At 39.6% G+C, this 24466-nt stretch overlaps 1 protein-coding gene across 2 annotated transcripts in view; it reads left to right on the top strand.

Moving 5' to 3' along the window:
* Window positions 1-24466, top strand: part of MED13L (mediator complex subunit 13L) — a 246117-nt gene that overhangs the window by 207252 nt on the left and 14399 nt on the right. Inside the window, exons 15-25 of one of the 2 annotated variants that reach the window (XM_084868238.1) lie at window positions 3091-3308; window positions 3593-3798; window positions 6867-7804; window positions 11432-11611; window positions 12181-12404; window positions 14506-14698; window positions 15344-15770; window positions 16905-17124; window positions 19419-19607; window positions 23087-23337; window positions 23528-23670. In XM_084868238.1, the coding sequence (XP_084724364.1) occupies window positions 3091-3308; window positions 3593-3798; window positions 6867-7804; window positions 11432-11611; window positions 12181-12404; window positions 14506-14698; window positions 15344-15770; window positions 16905-17124; window positions 19419-19607; window positions 23087-23337; window positions 23528-23670 (3189 nt within the window). Of the gene's footprint in view, window positions 1-3087; window positions 3309-3592; window positions 3799-6866; window positions 7805-11431; window positions 11612-12180; window positions 12405-14505; window positions 14699-15343; window positions 15771-16904; window positions 17125-19418; window positions 19608-23086; window positions 23338-23527; window positions 23671-24466 lie in introns of both variants that reach the window. The other variant, XM_084868237.1, reaches the window with a different exon arrangement.

The following is a 24466-nucleotide window of genomic DNA, read 5'->3' as shown; positions in this document are numbered from 1 at the left end:
TACTCTGCACTGCAGAATTTTACAAACATGGAACTCACAGATTAAAAGGACCAGTATTAAAGCAGATACATATGCAGTAGGTCAAATGAGTGAATTTTCCCCCCTTGTGTTGAACCAGTTAATCCTCTGCCTTTTTGACAATAAGTGATACATAGTGATGTTACATGTTAACATGTCTAATAACTTGTCCAAGATTATTCAATCACAAACCATCCTGCTGGTTAGTGTCTTGCCCAGTTAATAAAGTATATGGTATACACTTTTCCTTCCCTTAATTCTATTCAAAATGAGATTGTTTTAAAAGGAAGCTACTCAATCTTTTATGAAAAAGTACATTTACAAAAATTAATGAATTTGAAATGTAGCAAATATATTAGTATCAGGAAAATACAGGTATATGAGTCAAGAAGATTGTTTTAATGTGTACCAAGTATGTGTGTGTGGACATACACACCATATTTCCTCCCAAGACATGACAATGAAAATGATATGGCAAGAAGTTCTCATCTCTGCAGTAGCTTTATTATACACTAGAGGCCCCATGCATGAAATTCGTGCAAGGGTAGGCCCTTGCAGCCCCAGCTGCCTCGTGTCCCCTTGGCTCCACCCCAAACCCATTGGTTGTTCCAGAAGGTCATTCCATTATCTGGTCTAGTTAGTATATTAGCTCTTTATTATATAGGAGGATTGAGCTGAAAAGACAGACATAACATTTAATGTCTTGAACAGCTTCATCCAATAGAAATGCAGAGTTTCCACAAATGAGATCCATATAAGTAATTTTAAATTTTCTGGTAGTTACAGAAAAAAAACAAAAAACCACCGTGTGAAATTAATTTTAATAATATATATTAAATAATGGCAGTATCTAAAAATTGTCATTTTTACAAGTAAAAAGATAATGAGCTATTTTCCTTTTATTTTTTTTGTACTAGCTCTTGGTTATATTCGACACATAAGCAATCTCAGTTTGGACAAGTCCCATTTTGAGTGCTCTGTGGCCGCATGTGGCCAGCAGGTCCTATGTTAGAAAGTATAGGTACATAATTATTCATTTGATTGTAATAATGCGGAAAGCAATACACAGTAACAACTAGGTCTAGTTTAATATATCAAGTTAAGTACCCGAGGCCTAGAAAAGGTAAATTATTTAGAATTATATAATTGTTTAACTAGGAAACATGGTAAAGATGATTGAATCCAGAGGTTCTCACCTTTTTTTCTCCCTCCATATGGTGGAGGCTTTCCCTTCCCCCCATTCAGGAATGACAGAAAGCCTGGTGAGAGTCACACATTTAATCAAGCCTTCCTTTTTAGATGAAAGAGCATTGGTCCCAAGAAAGGAAGTGGCTGTGCTGGGAGCACCTGGGTTGTGGAACCCAGCCCACTACTACTTTAGACAGCTGTGCCTTAGACTCTAGCCCAGGGGACAGTATGGTACAGTTATGCTTTGTTATTTTCTTATTCAGAGCTAAAAGTCACATCTTAGTTTATTCATAGTAGCTACTATTTGCCCCATAAAATGTTGAGGTTGCTAGAAAGAGCAATGTGACTGGAAATTGGGGTATCAGATGCCATTCCAAATCAGTGTTGCTCCAGATTAGTAAATGAATTTGCTGTACAGGGCACACCCTAGTGGCCAGACTTCACAACCACAACTTGTGTTTTCATTCCATTTATTCCTACTTTAAAAAGGCTTGTGGGGGAGAAGAGAGAAGGTAATGGGGGGTGGGGACATATGTAATACTTTCAACAATAAATATTTGTTTTTAAAAAAATTAAGTTTCTACTTTTGTTTAGTTCTACTAATGCATATTAGAAACACATATTTGATTTTGATACATTATTTGTAAAACTTTTTAACTTTATAAGTTATTGCTTGTGATGATTGTATCAAAGTTAAATATGACTAATGCCAGAGAATAATGATAAATTTTAAATTCTGGTTGGTCTGCTCCTATGATTTTATTTACTTAACTTCTTAAGTAACTTTTATTTAACTACTCTGTACTTGGAAAAAATAGTTTTTATAAAACTAATTTTTTTTTTTTTATAATATATTTTATTGATTTTTTACAGAGAGGAAGAGAGAGAGATAGAGAGTTAGAAACATCGATGAGAGAGAATCATCGACCAGCTGCCTCCCGCACACCCCCCACTGGGGATGTGCCCGCAACCAGGTACATGCCCTTGCTCGGAATTGAACCCGGGACCCTTCAGTCTGCAGGCCGACGCTCTATCCACTGAGCCAAACCGATCCCGGCTAAAACTAATTTTTTTTTTTACAAACTTTTAGAAACCACCAGGAAAGACAGAAAATACTGTAAACTGAAAAGTAGTGATTAGAAAAAATAAATTGGAAATGTATAGTAAGAAAAAAAAGAAAGAAACAGTGCCTTAATGAGCCACTGTTGATGTTGGTTAATCTCAGGTATAATAAAATTATTTTTTAAATGATTGGTTCTAAGCATTTCTTGAAAGATAGTTTTTTAAAAGTTAATTCTCAATAAGTTGTCTTTTGGTTCTAGGTAGGTTTGTTAATCTTAACTGAAGTTTTATTTTATGTCAATTTGGAAAGAGAGTGTGGAATCATTTTCTCAAAAGAGCAGTGAGTGTTGCAGATATGTCAAAAACTAGCTAAGTAACCCTGCTACATATAAATCATCATTATAGCTTAGGCAACTTTTCTTTAACATAAATGCTTGATAGATTTTTCTATGTAAAATTTGCTGCGTAACAATTATAATTCTGAAATATGACATATATATTTAAAATAGCAATAGAACTTTTAATACAGTGATTACTCCATCTAATTGCTTCCAGCTTCTTAGGCTTCTCCAGGAATCAGTTGTTGGGGGAGAATGTTGTGGACTTCTGCTCCCTTAATTAATGTGAGGCCAAGTCCTGAAGGATCAGGAGGAGAGTGATGAAGTTCCAGGAAAGGATGACTTTCTGCTTATGATCTTTTTCTCAGAGACTTCATTATTCATATTCTGTTGTGTAACTGATCTGGTTATGAACTTGGATTTGCTTTTTCAGTCCTGCCGGTTAAAAGAAACGGTTTGTATCTTTGTGTTGTGTTTTTAGCAGTTGCAGACCTGCAAAGGATGTTCCCCACCCCCCCTTCTTTGGAGCAGCACCCTGCCTTTTCTCCTGTGATGAGCTATAAAGACGGGGTCAGCTCAGAGACAGTGACAGCATTAGGCATGATGGAGAGTCCTATGGTCAGTATGGTTTCAACACAACTCACCGAATTCAAGATGGAAGTGGAAGATGGCTTAGGAAGCCCCAAGCCAGAGGAAATAAAGGTAACTGCCAATTCCCAAGCAGAGTGGTTTTTTTCAAGTGGATTTGCTGCATTGTCTTTAAAATAATACTGTCTTTATGCCAAATGTACATATGTTTCTAACAATCCTCTGAATTGGATCATGAGAAAATTACAGTGTCTTTTGGTTAATTTATAAAACTTTGGTATTAGCATTTCCTACTGATCAGACAAGAGAAATATTGAATTACAATAGTTTTTGTCACTACTGTGCTGTGTACTAAGTCATTTACCAACATTATCGCCGACCTCACTTTTTCGTTACAGGACTTTTCATATGTGCACAAAGTTTCAACTTTTCAACCTTTTGTGGGATCCTCCATGTTTGCTCCACTGAAGATGTTGCCGAGCCAATGCCTGCTACCTCTGAAGATACCTGATTCCTGTCAGTTTCGGCCTTCGTGGGCAATCCCTCCTAAAATTGAACAACTGCCCATGCCCCCTGCAGCCACTTTTGTTAGAGATGGCTACAAGTATGTGCCATATTTCATGTGACTTTTATCTCAACTAAATATTTATTTGAAATCATGACAGTAGAATATGATTTGAAGCTTTTATTGGCCATTCATGTTTTGGGGCGCATTATTTTGTGTTGAAAATGTACATTATTTTCTAAGCCAAATTTTATGTACATGGGAAAATTTAGGTTACTTGTATAGAGCAGTGGTTCCCAACGTGTGGGGCACATGCCCCACAGGGAGGAAATTTGATTTTTAAAGGGGTAATTCGAGAATGGGTTATTAACAGTGAATTTTTTGCATTTCTTAGGGTTCTAGGGGCCTCACGAACAGTATATAATTATATGTATTGTGACATATTTATGCATTTCACTTCTCTATTATGTTTTGAAACTTTGCTATTTTTAATATCACTTCATATTATTTTTTTTTAACAATTTTTTAGTTATTTCTTCCTCAGTACTTCAGCTATCTTTTCGTCTTTTCTTTTTTCATGGATGCCATGTTCTTTGGAAGCTTTTTTAGACCAAGTGAAGGGCCTTTTTTAGACAAAATGAAGGGCCTTTTAGGCTTCCTCCACATAAATAGGAGCTCACTTTTTTAATTATTAGGATGATATGTCACGGGGGAGGCATCAGGATTTTAGAGATGCTTAGGAGAGGCATGGCCAAAGAAAGGTGGGGAACCACGGGTCTGGAGAATTATGGTGTTCATGCTCATTCAATGTCAAATTGTTGTTTATCACAGAATCAAGCACTAGATTGGAGTAGTGATAATTTTGGGGATGATGGTAATGCTTTGTTTATATAAACTGATGATTTTTAAATATGTTTACTTAAGGCCCTTTAAAACAAAGTATTAACATAGGCAATATCTTTATCATTGACCCACATCATAAGAGAAAGTAACAAAAGAATGGTGATGTGGTATGGGGAAGGAAAAGGTGCTTGTAGCTTGGGCATGTTTCATACTATCCGGAAAATATTACTTAAATCAACAGTGTACAGTCAATCAGTTTCCTGTATGATGAATAATTTCTTAATACAATAATTTCAATGCTATAAAATAAAATGCTACAAGCTCAAATTTCTATCAATACCAAGTAAGCAATATAGGGATGAAATAGACTGCCGTAGTAAAGCAAAAGTCTTGGCACTGATGATGCTGTTCATAGACATTGCTATGATGAAATGTTTTCTATCTTTTCTTCTAATATGGCATCTACTGTTCTCATACTGTAGCTATGTCCCATTTGAAATGTGATTATTTGAGATCAAGATTGAATTTTTAATTTTATTTAAGTTAATTTAAATTTAGCACATGGGGCTAGTGCCTACCTTATTGGAAAACTCAATTCTGAGCTTTGCGAAATCCTGCTGTGGTCTCCATCACTCTGGACCTCCCCCATTAACACTTTCTCTACACACAAACACACACCCCACACTCAGCACACCAGCACTTATTTGCATGATGCCTGTCACACTTGCTGTGAGCTAGCTTTTCTTTCTCTTTTTCATTGTGGAATATCTAGTATTTAGCATAGGGTTGGTACTCAGTTCATTTTTATTGACTGGGAGAAATCAGGTTACTATGCAGGAGAATACTTTCTTACTACCTAGGGAGCAATTTAATTATTTAGGTTTCAGTTAGTAGTCATAGCTTTTTTTTTTTCCTGATCTGAACTGCATAGTAATTTTAGGGTTTAGTTGAACTAGAAAAATTTGAAAGGAGTCCAATTACACTAAAAATCATTATTATACACGTTATTTTGGTTCTGAGATAGCAATGATTGCTAATCAAGGTTTCTGGGTCATTTTTTTAAAATCTGTATTCAAAGATATCAATGTGCTTCTAATTTAAAATATCTTTACAGTGCCTGATTTAGATTTGCAGGCTGGTCGTTTAGGCATAGCTAATTAAAAATCACAAGAAAATTATTTGAAGAGCCATTACTTTGTGATATTTTTCTTTCAAATTATAAGTGAATGAATATGTAGTTTATTGGAGGAACATTAGTTTAAGTACATTATTAATAGATTTGAAAAGAATACTAAGCACTAAAAAAAAATCTGGGTTCTTTTCTAATTGGAAAGAATGGCCTCATATGCTGATTTACATATATCTATAAGAATGTTCATCAAGAAAATTTTCTGCAGTAATAAAACAGTAGAACATTGCAGATATTTTGTTTTCTATGTGGCTATTTGAAAAAGAAGTCACTGCTTATGAGAAAATAGCGCAATGCATTCAAGTCTCTGGGAACTAAAAATAATTGTGCATAGGTAATGCATAGCATTTTGAAATTAATAAGTGAATTAGAATCACCTTCCATCCCACAGAAATCTTACAAGTTTGGGAATTATAATACAATATGTGTACTTCTGTGCAGTCATCTAATTAATACTAAGGCCTCTTAGCAGTATATGTAATATTTTTATTAACTGTGGTATAGTTCCAGCCAATGGGTTTCCTAAAATAGAATTCCCTCATGGTCACACATTACTAATAAAATGCAAGCCTAGATAGGGCTGCATTTTGAAAGTTAGGAAAATGTTAAATTTTCTTGTGCATTTGATTATAACTACTTTAGAATCATATATAGATTATAGCCTCAGAGAACAAGTATGTTGGCAGATTTTCAATTTCAAAAAATGACAAAAATGTAATTGCAAATTAGATGGAAATTCCTTCCTATGGTTTTCTAGCTAATTTAGTACTTGAACTCATGTTCAAGTTCCATTTAGTAGTTACAGTTTTTCAGAATTACATTGACCAAATCCAGCATTGTGTTTTCTGTAAAAATACTAAAAGTTTCCTCAAAAGATTTAGATGAGGATTGCTTTAATATGGAATGAGTAGAAGGAAAGTGCCGTATTGATTTTTTTCTTCATTCCTCATTTTTTGCTTTCCCACATACTGCACTGACTCCTTTGAATCCTTTTTTTTAAAAGAGAAAGTTGAATACACCAAAAGATAAACACATAAATGATAAAAAATGCACAGGCCAGGTCAGGGTGATAGGCGTGCATTCCAGCTTCTGCGCCCTGCCTTTGTTCTCACTTGGTGCTGTGTGTGTGTTGCAGCAATGTGCCTAGCGTCGGGAGCCTAGCAGACCCAGACTATCTGAACACACCCCAGATGAACACACCAGTGACGCTGAACAGTGCTGCCCCAGCCAGCAACAGTGGAGCAGGAGTTCTGCCATCGCCAGCAACCCCTCGCTTCTCTGTCCCCACGCCACGAACCCCCAGGACCCCAAGAACTCCCAGAGGTGGGGGTACTGCCAGTGGTCAAGGGTCTGTTAAATATGACAGCACCGATCAGGGGTCACCAGCCTCTACCCCCTCTACCACGCGGCCCCTTAACTCTGTGGAGCCTGCCACCATGCAGCCAATTCCAGAAGCCCACAGTCTCTATGTCACCCTGATTCTCTCTGATTCCGTGATGAACATCTTTAAAGACAGAAACTTTGACAGCTGTTGCATCTGTGCCTGCAACATGAACATCAAAGGGGCAGATGTCGGGCTTTACATCCCCGATTCTTCCAACGAGGACCAGTACCGCTGTACCTGTGGGTTCAGTGCGATCATGAATCGCAAGCTTGGTTACAATTCGGGACTCTTCCTGGAAGATGAGTTGGATATTTTTGGGAAGAATTCTGATATCGGTCAGGCTGCCGAGAGGCGCTTAATGATGTGTCAGACCACCTTCCTTCCTCAGATGGAGGCAGCCAGAAAACCCCAGGAGCCACCTATAAGCCTTCTCCTCCTCCTCCAGAATCAACACACACAACCTTTTGCTTCACTGAGTTTCCTGGACTACATTTCCTCTCACAATCGCCAAACCCTTCCCTGCGTAAGCTGGAGTTACGACCGGGTGCAAGCAGACAATAACGATTACTGGACGGAATGCTTTAACGCCTTGGAGCAGGGGCGGCAGTATGTGGATAATCCCACGGGGGGGAAAGTGGACGAAGCGCTGGTGAGAAGTGCCACTGTGCACTCTTGGCCTCATAGCAACGGTAGGTGTCCCAGAATAGTGATGCCCTTTGGAAACGAGCTTGGCGTGATGGTGGCTTACACGCTTACTTTACTTTTTCTCTGAATTTCATTTCTTAAAAAATAAGATAGCTAAAGTGAGCGCTATGTTGCTATCATCCTAAATTTAAGGACTAAGGGAATGCTTTATATTGAAACACCTTTGGAGAGGAATACTTGCTTTGTGGAAATTTCTTCTATTAATTCACAGAGGCATTTCATATTGGAAGCCTGTGACTGCTGAGTATCAAAGTCATCCAGGATATAATTTGCACAGTTTTTCATGTTTAAACCCACTCACTCTTCTAGGTCAAGTTTTCATGCTACTTCTTCCATATAGTCTTCTACCCAATTACAGGTGTCATTTTCTTCTTCCTCCGTTTTCTCAGTATTTTCTCTCTTGTAACAGTGATCACATTTTACTTTGTCCTGTGGTTACTGGTTATGTCACTGGCTCTTCTATTAAAGCTACAGTTGACAAACATTTTTTGAATTGAGCTTTAAGAGTGTCGAGCAACTTGCTCTATCCTTCCCTTATGCATTCATTATCAATAACCTGGTGCATACTGGGGAATAAAATGTTGACTGAAAGAGAAAAGGTACCTGCCCTCGGAAGTTTCTAATCTATTTTGGATAATGTACATTAATGAAATAATTAATATTATCACTAAACATTACAAGTGGTGAAAGCATGGAGGGGGAGAGGAACTCTGGACTGGAGGAAGACTTCTTTGAAGAAGTAGTAACACTTGAGATCTCAACCACGAGTATAAATTAACTGGGCAAAGAGGATAGGAAGCAAGGAATTGTGTCCCAGCAGGAGTGGCGAATGTGAAGGCCCTGAGTTTTACAGAGTGTGGGCCTTTATAGAGCCGAACAGAGGCCAGCAGGGGCTAGATGACTATGAGCCTTTAGAAACGTGATAGGGGTTGGGTCTTCATTCATAGAATTCTAACAAGTTACTATTGGTTTTATGAAGCAATATTGACATCAGATTTGTGTTAAAGAAAAGAAAAAATATGTACTCTGACCCTAATGTGGGCTGTGGTTTAGAAAATGGCAGAACGGATTTGGGGAAACTAGGAGGGTAATGTAGTAGACCAGATAAGAAACAGCGTTCTAGCAAAGAAAACACAAAAGAAGTGGAAGCATTAAAAAGATGTTTAGGAAGTAATACTGCAGGACTTGATACTAGGTTGAATTTGGGGGTTCAGAGAGAGCAAAATCTTAAAGATGATACCCAGGTCTGTGACTTGTATACCTGAACAGAGTGGTGTCATTCAGATAGGCAGGTGGACTGGAGGAAGACCAGGTCTGAGGAGTTAAGTTCATAAATGGAGTTTGGGAAGTTGTAAAGATCGATTTGAGATAAAGATGTGAAGTAGACATTTGGGAGTTGATGGGCCTGGAGCTCAGGGAAAAGAGAGTAGTGGGCCACACAGATGATGCCAGGGGCACAGGGGAGGGGGGAAGCTCCCTGAGGAGGAGAGCACAGAGTGAGGCCGGGGCAGGCTTTGGTGAAATCTGCCAAGTCACCACATTTCAAGAAAGAAAGTGGTCAACAAGCATTAAGGTGCAGCTGAGCTTTTAAGGTAAGGACAGTCGTGTACCCATAGTGAGAGCTGGTTCTGTAGAATGGGGGAGGGACAGAGGCCAGGCTGGCGGGTTACATGATGAAACAGGGACCCTGCTTCTGAACAGCTCTCAGTGCTACAGGGAGAAAGTTATATGAGCATCTTAAATTGAACTCTGGAATAATAAAAGAATGTTCAGAGGACAGAGTTCAGTGGAGTAGGGAATGGCAGGTGTTTTCTGAGCAGGTTAAGCAGGGAGACTTCTGAAAGTGGAAACTCCTAAGGAAGTGTTCAAGTCATACTTACTTTTATGACTGCTTGGGTTTAAGCACAGTGCCTTATACTTATCAGACCTTTAATTAGTGTCTGTTGGATGAATTTATGAAGGAAGTGCAGTCTTTCTCCTAAAGAAATGTGGATGATTATCTTGGTAGTTCCTTTTAACTAGATAGTGGCCTTCAGACAGAAAAGCAGTCTGTGTGGGAGGAATAGTAGTGTCATCTGTGCATATGAAAAATAGCACCTTTTATGGTAGGGAAGGTGTGGGTTCCAAATGCAGATGCTTGGATGTAGCAGACAGGTCATGTAAATGATTGATGTGGGGAGCCAGATTGGCAAAATGCAATGCCCTGAAGTGTGTCCTTCCACAGCACACTTTCTATCTTACGTGCACAGGACTAGGGTTCACAAAGAACTGTGTCTGCTTTTACTCTGGTCCTCTCAGTCTCTCATTTTCCTGCTTTTGATAGAGTAAGAAGTACTTTACTGGGCTTTTTGTTTGTTTATTTTTACTTATAAGAAAAAGAGAAGCACAGGCTTGGGAATAAAGACTTGAACATTGCTCCGGCCTCAGGCAGGCAGCCAAGGAGGGACCGTGGAGAACTGTCTGAAGGGGCGGCTGCTCCTCGCTCCAGCCAGTGGGGGCTGTGCAGGAGTGTGGATCTCAGCTTGGGTTGCCAGGTCTCCCAATTTGTCAAGAGAAACTGGAAATCCAGATTTGTGTATGAAATTTCCTGGAGAGATTTACTCCAAAATTTAAAAAAATAACAATGGCCACCAATTTGCTAACTATGTTTGATGTAAGGACACAATCTAAAAGTGTCTTAAGAACCCTCAGCACTCTGTGTCTCGGATTTCTTTGGTTGGTAAATCTTAGATTTTCATCCATGCTCCTTTCCTAATTGGAGAAAAGTAAAAGTCAGGAACCCAGGATTGAGAGCTGATCACCTTAAAATTATTTAGTTTGTCCGATTGTTTTGAGAATTTGAGGAGCATTATGGCTCTTCTCTTCTGGGGACAAATGCACATATGTTCATATACATATGCATGCAGTTTTGCAGAGTTTCAGAAGTTTTTAAATTGCTGGTTAAGATCCCTCCTTTACCTGGGTATCTCAAAATGATCTTTACAACTTCCAAAGCTCAGTTTGGAAGGAAGAGTGTTTGGTCTGAAGCCACGAGTCCCCTCCCTTCCTCTGTGCACAGGTGGCTTATCATTGCTTCTGCTATGTTCTCAGGCACCTCTCCTTGCAGGAAAGGCTTTCTTTCTGAAGATGCATTTTGTGAAAATACTTGATAGTAAGAGCATTTTAAAGTTTTCAAAATCTTCACTCATCATATAATCTAATCATTGATGTTTATAAATTAAAGTTATACAATCATTAAGAAATGTTTGCAGCTCTCTTTTCTGGTAAGCAACTTGGAAACAGGTTTATATGATTTAAAAAGCCAGGCCTATGCATCTTTCCACTCTTAAACAGTTCTATCGTTACCACTTGACTTATATAGAGTTACCTATTTTCCATTGTATTCTTTCCAGTAATAAATAATAAATTACTTTTTCCACTTCTGTAGAAGAATTTCTTTCCTTCTGACTCTGAGTCAAGTATTTTGGAGTCTACTAAAAATAGACTCTATCACTAATAATGTCTTTGCCATGGAGTATTACTGAGGTCCAAAATGATGGCCAGAAAGAGGAGAGTGCCAGTCTAGTCCTCCTTTATGATTTCCATTTATTTTCACTTACTGTCCGTTCCAGTGCTGGACATCAGCATGCTCTCCTCCCAGGATGTGGTCCGTATGCTGCTGTCCCTGCAGCCCTTTCTCCAAGACGCCATCCAGAAGAAGCGCACGGGCAGGACCTGGGAGAACATCCAGCATGTGCAGGGGCCGCTCACCTGGCAGCAGTTCCACAAAATGGCAGGCCGGGGCACCTACGGTACGGTCTCCTCCCTGTCCGCGTGCCTTCTCCCCTTTCCGTCTCCTGGAAAGCAGCTTTAGTCAGGTCCTTGCTTCCCTGACAAAATAGTCTTGAGTTCATATTCTTTTTGTTTTCCTAAAGTCAGTAGTGGAGCCAAGCTTTCTAAACATGGGTGGCGTAATCAGGGTCAATGAGGGAAATAATCCCTAAGTAGAGCATTTATTAGTCTCCTCTTCCTTGTCTTCGTGGCATTTTTATTTGGATGAACTTCTGAACTGGTTTTGTCAAGGTCCCGACTATGACACTTATCTCAGAGGAAGTGACATAGTGCTGCTGGGAAATGAACTTCAGCTTCTTCTGCTCTGCCCTCCGGTTGAACCATTAGAACATGTTCAGACTCATTTAATTGAGTTGTTCATCAGGGACCATGTAATGAGAGGCTTTGGAGAATACTTTTAAGAGCATCATGTCAATCTACGATGAAATTTCCACTGCCAAAATTAAGAGAGGGCACCAGGAACTTCCCAATGGTTCGGCGGTGGGAATCGGACTGCCAGGCCCCTTCCTAACCTGCACTGTTGTTTTAGGTTCAGAAGAGTCTCCTGAGCCGCTGCCCATCCCCACCCTGCTGGTAGGCTATGACAAAGACTTCCTCACCATCTCGCCCTTCTCCTTGCCGTTTTGGGAGAGGCTGCTGTTGGACCCATACGGGGGCCACCGGGATGTTGCCTATATTGTGGTGTGTCCAGAAAATGAGGCCTTGCTCGAAGGAGCCAAAACTTTCTTCAGGGACTTGAGCGCTGTCTATGAGGTGAGGAAGACCTGAAACCATTTCTTTGATATGAGTCCTCAGATTGTTTCTGGTTATGACTTAATCTTTTTTTTTTTTTTTAATTTATTGATTTTTTACAGAGAGGAGGAGAGAGGGATAGAGAGCTAGAAACGTCGATGAGAGAGAAACATCGACCTCTTGCACACCCCCCACCGGGGATGCGCCCGCAACCAATGTACATGCCCTTGACCGGAATCGAACCTGGGACCTTTCAGTCCGCAGACGGACGCTCTATCCACTGAGCCAAACCGGCTTCGGCATGGTTATGACTTAATCTTAAAGAATAAATATCTTCAAAGTAGATCTTAAAGAAAATTTGCAATTAGTTGGAAGATGAAGGAAAGAATTAAATTGGAAAGTTTTTTTAGAAATAAAATGAGTTCCCATCTTGCTTTATATTTCATTAGATATAGAAGACTCTCTGCCAGCCTTACCACACATCGTAAAGTCCTCTTAGCTCTTTCCCCCATTGATGTGTACACATTTGAGAGGATCGTTCACCAGGGGAAATGGCAGTTCAGAGGATGAGCTGTGCAAAAAGAAGGCGTGGCTACCCTTTTTGTGGGGAGGGCAGAACTGAATAAAAATGTTCAGCTTGAAAGTGTCTAAATCAAAAGATAAATTTAATGAATTATGCCCCTGTTATCTTTTGTTTAACACTACATTCGTCTGAATACTGAAATTTTGATACACATTAAGAATGTAATCACCATCATAATGTAACAGCCAGGTAGATAATTTTATATATTTAGTACATAAATTCCTGTTGCTTTTGAAAAATTAGAATCATGTCTGTCTTTGAAGACAACGTACCACATTTCTTCTGCCAAAGTACACACACACTAAGTTCTTTGTACTTTATACTTCTGATATCATATTTGGCAAGATTAAATTGAGCTTTTTTATTACATTTATTGGGGTGACATTGGTTAATGAGATTTTGTAAAGTGTTTAGAACCGTGACAGGCATATTATAAGTATTACAAATGTGGTTGTTAAATAAGATGCCAAGTGGAGTTTCAAAAATATTCCATAGCAGAACATCCACTTTCTATAAACATGAGCACACATGAAGTAGTAGACGTATGTGTTGCTGCAAAGAAATGAGGCGATGTTACGTATTAGGTAATGGCATCAATTAAGCCACTGAAGGAAACCCTTGGATACAGTAATTTCTAAACAGTGCCTGGCCCATGGATACAGAATAATATTAAGTCATACTTACCCTAACACAGAAAACTTGTCTAAGCAATTTCAAAGCCCAGCCGTTCTCTTGAAGGAAGCCTACATATAAGTTACAAAACATAAAAGGCTTGCCAGGTCTTTTTAGATCTTAAGAACTTGCATTTGGCAGCAACACATACCTGCTTAAGATTTTGTAGGGTCTTCGTAAGCCTTCAGTTCATTAACTCTAGCAAGGGATAATAACATGGGCTTTCCAGGTGGTGAGCAGATAGTTAAGTAGTTTACTTTTGACAGGTATATTAATTATCTGCCGTTTAGTATCCTGGAAATTGACAACAGCATCTCTCGCTAAAACAACCATTTACTTTATAAAAGTGATCAGCACTTCCGTGGCCTCCGCTATTAGTGATCTCCAAATGTCTGTAACAGTCTAACAGATGGCCCATACATTTTAATGGTATCTTATGGGAACACGGTTTGCGGGGGGATTACTTAAGAGGTTTTAGTGGACAGATGTCTCGGTCAGCCTCAGTAGGCAGGGACCTATTAGTTCCTTTTTGACCCCTAGCAGTCAGTTGTAGCGCTCTGCAGTTTTTCCTCAGGCTGGAAGAATGAATGGGCTGGGCTGCAGAAACATTTCTTTTCCTTCAGAAGAAACACTTGTTTTTCTGTAGAGGAGCTGCTCCAGGTTTTGGAGAAATATACAGCAGTATCAGGGTACATGATAATTACCAAATAGGACCAGTTTATAATGTTGGTGTGGTTGCATGTGGTCACATTAAAAAGAAAAAGGAAAATGCCTCCACATGTATGTACAGAATGTGCCTCACTAACACTACGTGCTGAACAAGGTGATGCGTTCTGTCATAAGTAATGGTCTTGTTTGTGGTGTCAGATGTGTAGGCTTGGGCAGCATAAGCCCATCTGCAAAGTGCTACGTGATGGGATCATGCGTGTGGGGAAGACCGTGGCACAGAAGCTGACGGACGAGCTTGTGAGTGAGTGGTTTAACCAGCCATGGAGCAGCGAGGAGAATGACAATCATTCCAGACTCAAACTTTATGCGCAAGTTTGCCGCCATCACCTAGGTAAATGGGAATTTATTTGGAAAAGTAGAATTTGAGAGAGCAAATAGCAAATTGCACCCCCACACACACCTGTTAGGGTCCAGCATTATATTTATTTTGTCTAATGTCCATTACTGTGTTTATTTAGATCTAATTTTTACATTCGGTTTAAATGCTAATTTTCATGTGCATGTATATTCTTTAAAAACTATTTAAAATTGCCTAATGCAGTCATATCTAATTTACTCCAGAGTTCAAAAACTTAACACCATGATTTAAGATCAACTGCTTAATTTTAACCCAGATTCCCAAGAGAATCTAAGAATCTTGTAAAGCCCTATATGCATAAGAACATAATATACCACGATGACTGGTCTCCCATTTTTCATTGATGGCATATGGATTCAGTCTGAAAGGAAAAATGTTATAGATGATTTTCTTTCTTTTCAAGCAAGGTTCTTTTTCAGTATAAGTATTTCCATGTCTGTCTCTGTTTTTGCATAATATATAAGCATGTGTTCAAGTGTGGAGATAGCATTTTGGGTGTTGTAACCAGAATATTGCAGCCTGAAAGCATAGTTTTAAAAAAAGTGGCCATTCTGAATTTCTGATTGTCTAACACTGCAGAGCCTCACTAATGTCGTCTCTCTGCATATGTTCTTTCAGCACCTTATTTAGCCACTCTGCAGCTTGATAGCAGCCTGTTGACGCCACCTAAGTACCAGACCCCACCAGCAGCAGCACAGGGACAAGCTACTCCTGGGAACACTGGGCCTTTAGCTCCAAATGCAGGATCTGCAGCTCCCTCCACTGGTGGTGCATTTAATCCCACCTCCAATGGCAGTTCTGCGAATCCTGCAGCAAGTAGTTCTGCATCTGGTTCCAGCGTGCCACCAGTCTCATCCTCTGCCTCTGCTCCCGTCGCTAACCAGCTAGGCACTACCTCCTCGTCAGGATTCAGTGGTAGTGTTGGAGGGCAGAACCCCAGCTCTGGGACCAGTTCTGCTGATAGAACACAGGGGAACATAGGCTGTGGTGGAGACCCTGAGCCTGGGCAGAGCTCCTCTCAGCCCTCACAGGACGGACAAGAAAGGTATGTTACTCATTGTTTGAGGTGGGTGGCTTCCGCGTGGACTCTTATCTACTTTTCTTCTATATCCTCTCTCCCCGTCAACCTTGAGAGACTCTAAATCTAGAAAAGGCCTCTGATTTTCTTCTTCCCTTGAGAAAGTAACAGTTACCAATCAGCAGCATCAGTGTTAAGAAATATGAGACTTCTTGCCCTAGTCAGTTTGGCTCAGTGGATAGAGCATTGGCCTGCGAACTGAAAGATCCCAGGTTCGAATCTGGTCAAGGGTAGGTACATGCTCAGGTTGTGGGCTCGATCCCCAGTAGAGGGCTTGCAGGAGGCAGCGATCAATGATTCTCTCATCATTGATGTTTCTATCTCTCTCTCCCTCTTCCTTCCTCTCTGAAATCAATAAAAATATATTTTTTTTTAAAAAGAGAGACTTCTTGTAAACTAACTTACCTATTTAATTTATTATTAAACTTACTAGATGCCTGGCGCACAAAATTCTTGCACAGATAGGGTCCCTAGGCCTGGCCTGTGATCAGGGGTGATCTTCCCCAGCTGCCGACAGCTGGCTTCACCACCCACTCCCAGTTCCCTGTTCCCCATCAGGTGATCAGAGCCTGCAGGCCCGTGGGAAAAGTCTGAGAGATTGGCTGGCAGGTCCCAATCAGGCAATTGGGGCCTACAGGCTGGGGGCAGCTCCTGCATTGAGCATCTGGCCCCTGCTGGTCAGTGCACATCATAGCAACCAGTTATTCCACCATCTGGTTTATTTGCATATTACACTTTTATATATATAGATTAGCTTAATAGTAAGCTATTACTATTAACATTTTTGTTATATGAATATAATACATGGATAAAAGTAAGCTATTACTGTTAATATAATAGTATTCAATATTATAAAATATCTTTGTATACTACAGCTATAAGAAAAAAAAGATCTCCCATTTAGAGGCAGTTACTGTCATTTATATCTATCTACCTTGGGTGCTAACTGGCTTGGTTTGCCTTTATTTCAGTAATATGACACATGTTAATATTACATTTCACCTGTAATCATTGCTCAAGGAGTCAGTATGCACTAGAATTGACTTTATTTTTATATAATTTATGTTTACTTTTGCATCTCATAAGTGACTTTTTCTGCAGTGCTACAGAGAGAGAGAGAATAGGAATTCCCACGGAGCCTGACTCCGCAGACAGCCAAGCCTATCCTCCAGCTGTTGTCATTTACATGGTGGACCCCTTCACCTACACTGCAGAGGAAGACTCTACCTCTGGAAACTTTTGGCTGTTGAGTTTGATGCGCTGCTACACAGAGATGCTGGATAATTTACCTGAGCATATGAGAAATTCTTTCATTCTCCAGGTAAGTATTTGCAAGTTTATTTTATTTTATTTTATTTTATTTTATTTTATTTTATTTTTGTTTAAATATATTTTATTGCTTTTTTATAGAGAGGAAGGGAGAGGGATAGAAAGCTAGAAACATCAATGAGAGAGAAACATTGATCAGCTGCCTCCTGCACACCTCCTATTGGGGATGTGCCTGCAACCAATGTACATGCCATTGACCAGAATTGAACCTGGGACCTTTCAGTCTGCAGGCTCTATCCACTGAGCCAAACCGGTTTCGGCGCAAGTTTATTTTTTTGCCTTTGTTGTTGTTTAGTATATGAAAGTAAATACAAGTTCATGATTTTTTAAAATAATTTGAAGTACATAAAAATATAAAAGGAAGTATATTCATAATTGTATCTTTTTGATTCAGCCTTCATTACCATTTCTAGCCTTTCTTTCTGTATGTTTGTTTACCCAGTTGAGATCATACTTAATGTAACTTAGTAGAGGCCCAGTGCACGAAATGCATGCACTTGGCGAGGAGTCCCTCAGCCCTGCCTGTGCCCTATTGCAGTCCGGGAACCCTTGGGGAATATCTAACTGACGGCTTTGTGGGGAGTGGGCCGAAGCTATTAATTGGACATCCTTAGCACTGCCACAGAGGCAGGAGAGAGTCTTCCGCCACCACCACTGTACTCACCAGCCATGAGCCCAGCTTCTGGCTGAGTGGTGCTCCCCCTGTGGGAGCTCACTGACCACCAGGGGGCAGCTCCTGCATTGAGCCACTGGTTGTTCTGCCATTCTGTCAATTTGCATATTAGCCTTTTATTATATAGGACTAGTGGTCTGGTGCACAAAATTCTTGCACTTGCAGGGTGGGTCCCCCAGCCTGGCCTGTGCCCTGTCACAGTGCAGGAGCCCCGTGATCCATTGCCCCAAAGAGGTAGGCCCCGCCCACCCATCCGGGACTCCTCAATGGATTGCCCCAGAGAGGTAGGCCAGAGACAGGGGTCCTGCCTCCGCAGTGCATGGAGCCGCAGGACCCCCGAGCCTTGCCACGTGGAGCCATGGGATGCCCAGGCCTTGCTGTGCAGAGGCCCCTGCCAGGCCCCCCTCCAGGCCAGGCCACACAGAGGCCCCTGGACCCCAATGCAAGTGCATGGAGGCCTCTACTGGACCCCATTCCTGGGCTGGGCTGCATGGAGGTCTGTGGATTGGGCAGAACTGTGCGGAGGCCTCTGCTGGGCCGCAGGCCTCCTGGTAATGGATTCTGAAGGCATTGATGCAAGTCCCCGAAGCTGCAATTCCCCGCCCACCCATGCCTGCTGGGCATACAGCCTGTTGAGAGCGTCCTGACCATTTGCATATTACCCTTTTATTAGTATAGATATTATTTTTGTACTTAATGCTCTTCATTAATACTTTTTCATGTTATTTAAAATTTTCACAAGCAACATTTTAAATGACTGTATATCTTCCTTTTCTAATCATGCCTGTACAGTTACTTAATTAATTTCCACTTTTTCACTATTATAAATAAAGCCATAACAAACATCTTCATGTATAATATTTTTCTCACATTTCAGGTCATTTCTTAAAGTAGATTCCTAGATGTAGATCTGATAAGCGTTATAAGCATTGCCAAATTCCTTTCCCAAAAGGTTGTACTTGCTTACATTTCTTTCAGCATGAGTGAGCATGCCCGTTTTCACCGCACCCTGACAGCTTGATGGCATAATAATTGTTTTTAATTTTATAATTTAATTGGTAGAAAACAATGTCTTAGTTGCTTGGGTTTTGTTTTACTGTTACTTTAAAGTTATCTTATAGAATAAAAGGTCAAAGTTAAAGTTACCAGGATAGATTGTTACTAGTTTTTTATTGTTTTGACATTTGTCTCTCAAATGACTAGACAATACCACCAAAGATGCTATGCACACTATGTGTATATATAAATGATATATCTATTAAAAAACAAGTTTTAAAATTGGGGAACATAGATACAGTACATTAAGAATTTACCCCTAAAATAGGAACAGGGTTATTTCTAAGTGAATATTTCTAAGTGTCTATTGGACAGTGTAACTTGACCAACACAATGGCACCTCTTCTTAAATTGCTGGTGTACATTTGGAATACGGGATTTTATGTCACTGGAAGGAATTATGATTGAATTATATGATGTTTGGCATTCATGTATTTTATAACTAAAATTATCTTCCCCATTCAAGTTAAGAATTCCTGCCATTTCATTTTCAATTTTCTTGTTAGCATGTTTGATCTCAGTTTCTAGTTTTATTATATTTGTGTTTGTATCTGTAGATTGTGCCTTGCCAGTCCATGCTGCAGACAATGAAGGATGAACAAGTTTTCTACATTCAATACTTGAAGTCCATGGCATTTTCAGTGTACTGCCAGTGCAGGCGACCTCTGCCTACACAGATCCACATTAAGTCCCTCACAGGGTTCGGGCCTGCCGCCAGCATTGAGATGACTCTCAAGAACCCGGAGGTGGGTAGTAGCAGGGCAGACCTCTGCAGAAAGCCAGGGGAGTCGGTAGCTGGATTGTTCCTCCTTTATTTAAGAATGGGAGTTAAATCCTTAAGTCAAAATGAAGAGATACTCCTTTGAACTTGTAAGATTTTTTTGAGAAAGGCAAGCAGACTCTTGCTATTTTCTGATCTAGGGCCTAAGGCAACAATATGTTTATTACTGTTACTTATATTCTCCTCTCCTATATTTATCTTGTTCTTTATTTTTTTATCTGAATCTGTGGCTTCAGTCACTGACTTTCTACCTTTTCCAGTTCTCTCTTGATCAGAAGTTGTGTTGGTATTCATTTCATAAGGGCCCCTCGTTTTCTGATGCACATTCTTACGGGGGCTGCTTTCTTCTCTTCTGTCTCAGGCTTCTGTATACAAATGAATGCTTGTTCTCTCCATCTTAGTAACCTGCTTCCCACAGATAGGCGCCTCATGGGGAATTCCAAAACACCAAGACCAAACTTTTTTAAACAAAGTTGTACACTTCTTTTGTTTCTCTAATCTCCTTACACTAAAGGTAGACGCACAGAGCAAAGTTTAGCAAAGTTTAGCCTTCAGAATGCAGTTCGCACAAATTTATTGCATGGAAGATTACCCATTAGTGAAAGCCAACAAAACTGCTGATTTTAGTTGGTAATGAAAGAGTGTTTTGTGTTTTGGGTTCTATTTGAAAACCCTATAAAATGCTTTCCCTTCAAAGAGTAAAAACTTAGAAATGGAAAAGTGATGCAACTCGAGGTCACACTGCATTTGTTGTCACTTGGGGACTTTTTCCCCATTTTTTTCAGTGTGGTCCCAGGAGAGGAAGCTGCTTGGCTGACAGCATACATTCTTTCTGGATTATATACATTTTCTATATTTGGCAGTTTTATTCTTTTGAGTTTGAATCTTTATTTTTGTGAGCAATTCATCTATTTTTCTCTTACTAGCTTTTCTGAAATTAAATAAATCAGTTTTTTTTCTGTTTCTTACTTTGTCTCAGAAATTATGAGTTACTGCTTTTCTTTATAAACTTAATTTTTTACTTCTTGTGGTTATTTCACAGTTCATACACTGTCATTTCTTATGTTTTAATAAGAATTTATCACAACCTCAAATGGTAATTAATAGTGTTCTGTATTTTCATAGAGGAGAGTAAAGGATATCCCAGGGCATGGTGTAACATTTGTAAAGATTATAACATTGTGGCAGAGCACCATCAGGAGTTCAGGAGATAAAGTGTGGCTTAGAGGAAAATAAGTGAAAAAAATGTGCTTTTTTCCTTTTTGCTTTGAAACAGGAAGAGAGAAATAAATCACTTGATTTTATTAAAAACAAAAGAACCAAACGTTATGAATAGTTACTTATGTTTGTACATTTTTGCTTGCATTGCAGTAATGATTAATTGCCAAATGCTGCCTCTCCCTCAGTCTAGAATACCACCTTTCATTCATTAAACAAAGCCGAGTGTCTGCTGTACTAGGTGATGAGGGTGCAGTGGGTGGGGAACCAAAGCACCAGGCCCCTGCTTCCCCTGCTTCTGTACAGTCTAACTCTCCATAGTGGTACAGCCTCATACAAGCACGTTGCCACATAAGGAAGACTGTATCTTAGAATTTACCACGCAAGTTTTAGAAGAAATCTTACACTAGTTTCACTTTTGTCTTTCATAGAACATCTAGCATCTTAAAAACAGAGTTTGGGAAGAATATGTTACCTAGCGTCTTATCACAAGCTGTCTATTGCATCTCAGATATTTATTTTTCTTTTTTATTGCATCTCATATATTTGACACTTAACCTGTTGTTTCATACAAAACTTTTCAGGCAGCCTTGACTGGACTCTTTTTTTTTTTTTTTAATTATTGAAACATAATTCACATATTATAAAAATCACATAGGTCAGTGATTTTTAGTTTATTCACAGAGTTTGCAGCTATCATCACTACCTAACTTTAGAACATTTCATCAATCCGGAAAGAAACTTTATACCTATTAGCAATCACTCCTCATCTTGCCTTCCTCCATCTCCTGGCAACAACTGATCTACTTTCTGTCTCTATGGATTGCCTGTTCTGGACATTTTATGTAAATGGATTCATACAATATATTATCTTTTATGTCTGGCTTTTTTCATTTAGCATAATATTTGAGGTTTATCCATGTCATAGCATAGATGTTGTTTATTAACTGCTCTGAATTGTGTTGTAAACATGAAGTTGAGTGGCTTTGTGTTGATATTGATTTTGATTTTGATTTGAAAAGTTGATTAAATTTTGTCACAGTTTATCGATAATGTTTGTCTTAGGTAACAGCTGTTGCTTTGATTTCTTAAATTGTATACACACACACATATATTACACAAACTGAAAGGTAATCCTAGGTGTACTGCTTGATGAATTTTACTAAGTAAAAATACCATGTAACAAGCATCCCAAAAGCTCTCCCTTCTGTTCAGTCCAGCAGTATCACTATTCTGACTTATAACAACATAGTTTTGTCTGTTTCTTGACTTTTATATAAATTGAATCATATAATTTATAACCTTTTGTGTCTGGCTTTTATTCAATGTTGAGGTTCATCCTTTTTGTTGCCTTTAGTGGTAGTTTTTTTATTTCCTTTGCTGTCTTATATTTTGGTTGAGCGACTATATCACAGTGTATCATCCATCTTACTACCGTGTTTCCCCGAAAATAAGACATTCTCCGAAAATAAGACCTAGCGCATGGAAAGATAAGACATTCCCTGAAAATAAGACCTAGCGCAACTTTGGGAGAAAAAATTAATATAAGACACTGTCTTATTTTCGGGGAAACAGGGTAGTACTATTGATGGGTATTTAGGTCATTTTCTGTTTGCAGCTAATAGAATTAACACTATTGTGAATGATACTTGGTGTTGTTGGTCTTTTTTATTTCAGACATTCTGGTAGGTCTGTGGTGGTGTCTCATTATGGTTTTAATTTCTACTTTTCTAATGACTAATGAAGTTGCGCCAGTTTACTTTCTAAAATAGTAATTTCTTTTAATAAGGAAATGTTGGTTTGGTAGGATGCCCTAGATTAGGGGTGTCGAACTCAATCAGAGAAGGGGCCAAAATCTAAAATCCAGCCTAAATCGTGGGCCGAATGGTTTACTGAACAGTCATAAACTGACAATGTCATAAACTGACAATGTCATAAACTGACAGCGGAGTGCAGTGATGACAGCGCAGTGCGGGCCACATTGCAAGGCCTGGTGGGCTGGATTTGGCCCGCGGGCCTTGTGTTTGACACATGTGCCCTAGATTCTATCACTTAAACAGTCTTTTTGATGCCTGTGTTATCATTGCTATTTATATATATGGTACTGGTGGGGGGCAATCTGTTACCATTGTTCCCTCTTGGTTTCATTCAATGCTGCTCTGGATTGTGTTGTAAACGTGAAGTTGAGTGGCTTTGTGTTGATATTGATTTTGATTTTTATTTCAGCGGCCCAGCCCCATCCAGCTTTACTCCCCTCCTTTTATATTGGCCCCAATCAAAAACAAGCAGACAGAAGCCCCAAACAAAGACAAGCAGACAGAGCTGGGAGAGATACTTGGTGAAGCGAGCCAGAAATACAATGTGCTCTTTGTGGGCTATTGTTTGTCTCACGACCAGCGCTGGCTTTTGGCTTCCTGCACTGACCTCCATGGGGAGTTGCTAGAAACCTGCATTGTAAATATTGCTTTACCAAACAGGTGAGCGACCTCGGTGTTTGTGGTGCATGTAAATTGATGCTGTGCCTTTTTTGAGATATAAATCTTTCTCATTTCTCTTTCTAAATGCATTGAGTGCTGTTTGGGTGGGTTCTTTGGAATCCTGTTGGTTTTGTCCAAGTGATAACTTTGATTCATTTGGGCACCTTTTCCCCATTTTTTTCTTTTTTAGATCACGGAAGAGTAAAGTATCTGCACGTAAAATTGGACTACAGAAGTTATGGGAATGGTGCATAGGTATTGTCCAAATGACCTCTCTACCCTGGAGAGTCGTTATTGGGCGGCTCGGGCGTCTTGGCCACGGGGAGCTAAAAGGTGAGAAGTTCTTGAAGGCAATATGCACAAGAAACAAAGGAAAAGGGCTGAGCTGAGGGAGAACATTGTACAATTGGTAGTAAGAATAAAGCAGATTATATTTTCATGTTCTTTTAAGTGTACAAGAAACCAGTGGTTTTTAAACTTTCCATTGGTAACAAAATCATGTACTCAATCAAAGGAAATCTTAGTGAACCACACTGTGTAAAACAGAGAATGTTTTAATATAAAAAGCATACTCAGTATATTAGAATTTCTAATGTGTGTGGGGTTTTTTTTCTTCTATATTGATTCAAAGAAAAGTACAAGTCAGTGTTAACACAGATTTTATGTCAGAGGTTATTAATGATAGAAGAAATCATATATAAGAACAGCCTTCAGGTTTTTTTTTCTTTGTTTTGATGGTTGACAGTGACAAGTTTGGTATTTCTAGATTTTGCTTTGGTGGCACAATAGCAAGATAATCCTGATTTACAAGGACTAGTAGTTGTAAATTGGAATGGTCTTTATTCACCTAGCCACTGTCTGATATTCTTCAGTCTAGAAGTTGAATACACACACACACACACACACACTCACTCACTCACTCCAGATGACCGATGCTGGAGATTGGTGCATGTAGCGGGGCGGGTTCCCTCAGCCCACCCTGCACCCTCTCCAATTGGGGATCCCTCTCGCAATATGTGGGAGCACTGGCTCCTAACTGATCACCTGCCTGCCTGCTCAATCGCCCCTAACTGTCTCTGCCTGCCAGCCTGGTCACCCTTAACGGCTCTCCCCTGCCAGTTTGGTTGCC

The sequence above is a fragment of the Pipistrellus hanaki genome (genome assembly GCF_964339955.1).
Source record: "Pipistrellus hanaki genome assembly, chromosome: 19".
In the NCBI taxonomy this organism is placed as follows: Eukaryota; Metazoa; Chordata; class Mammalia; order Chiroptera; family Vespertilionidae; genus Pipistrellus; species Pipistrellus hanaki.
This window is presented reverse-complemented; position numbering and strand designations above follow the sequence as displayed.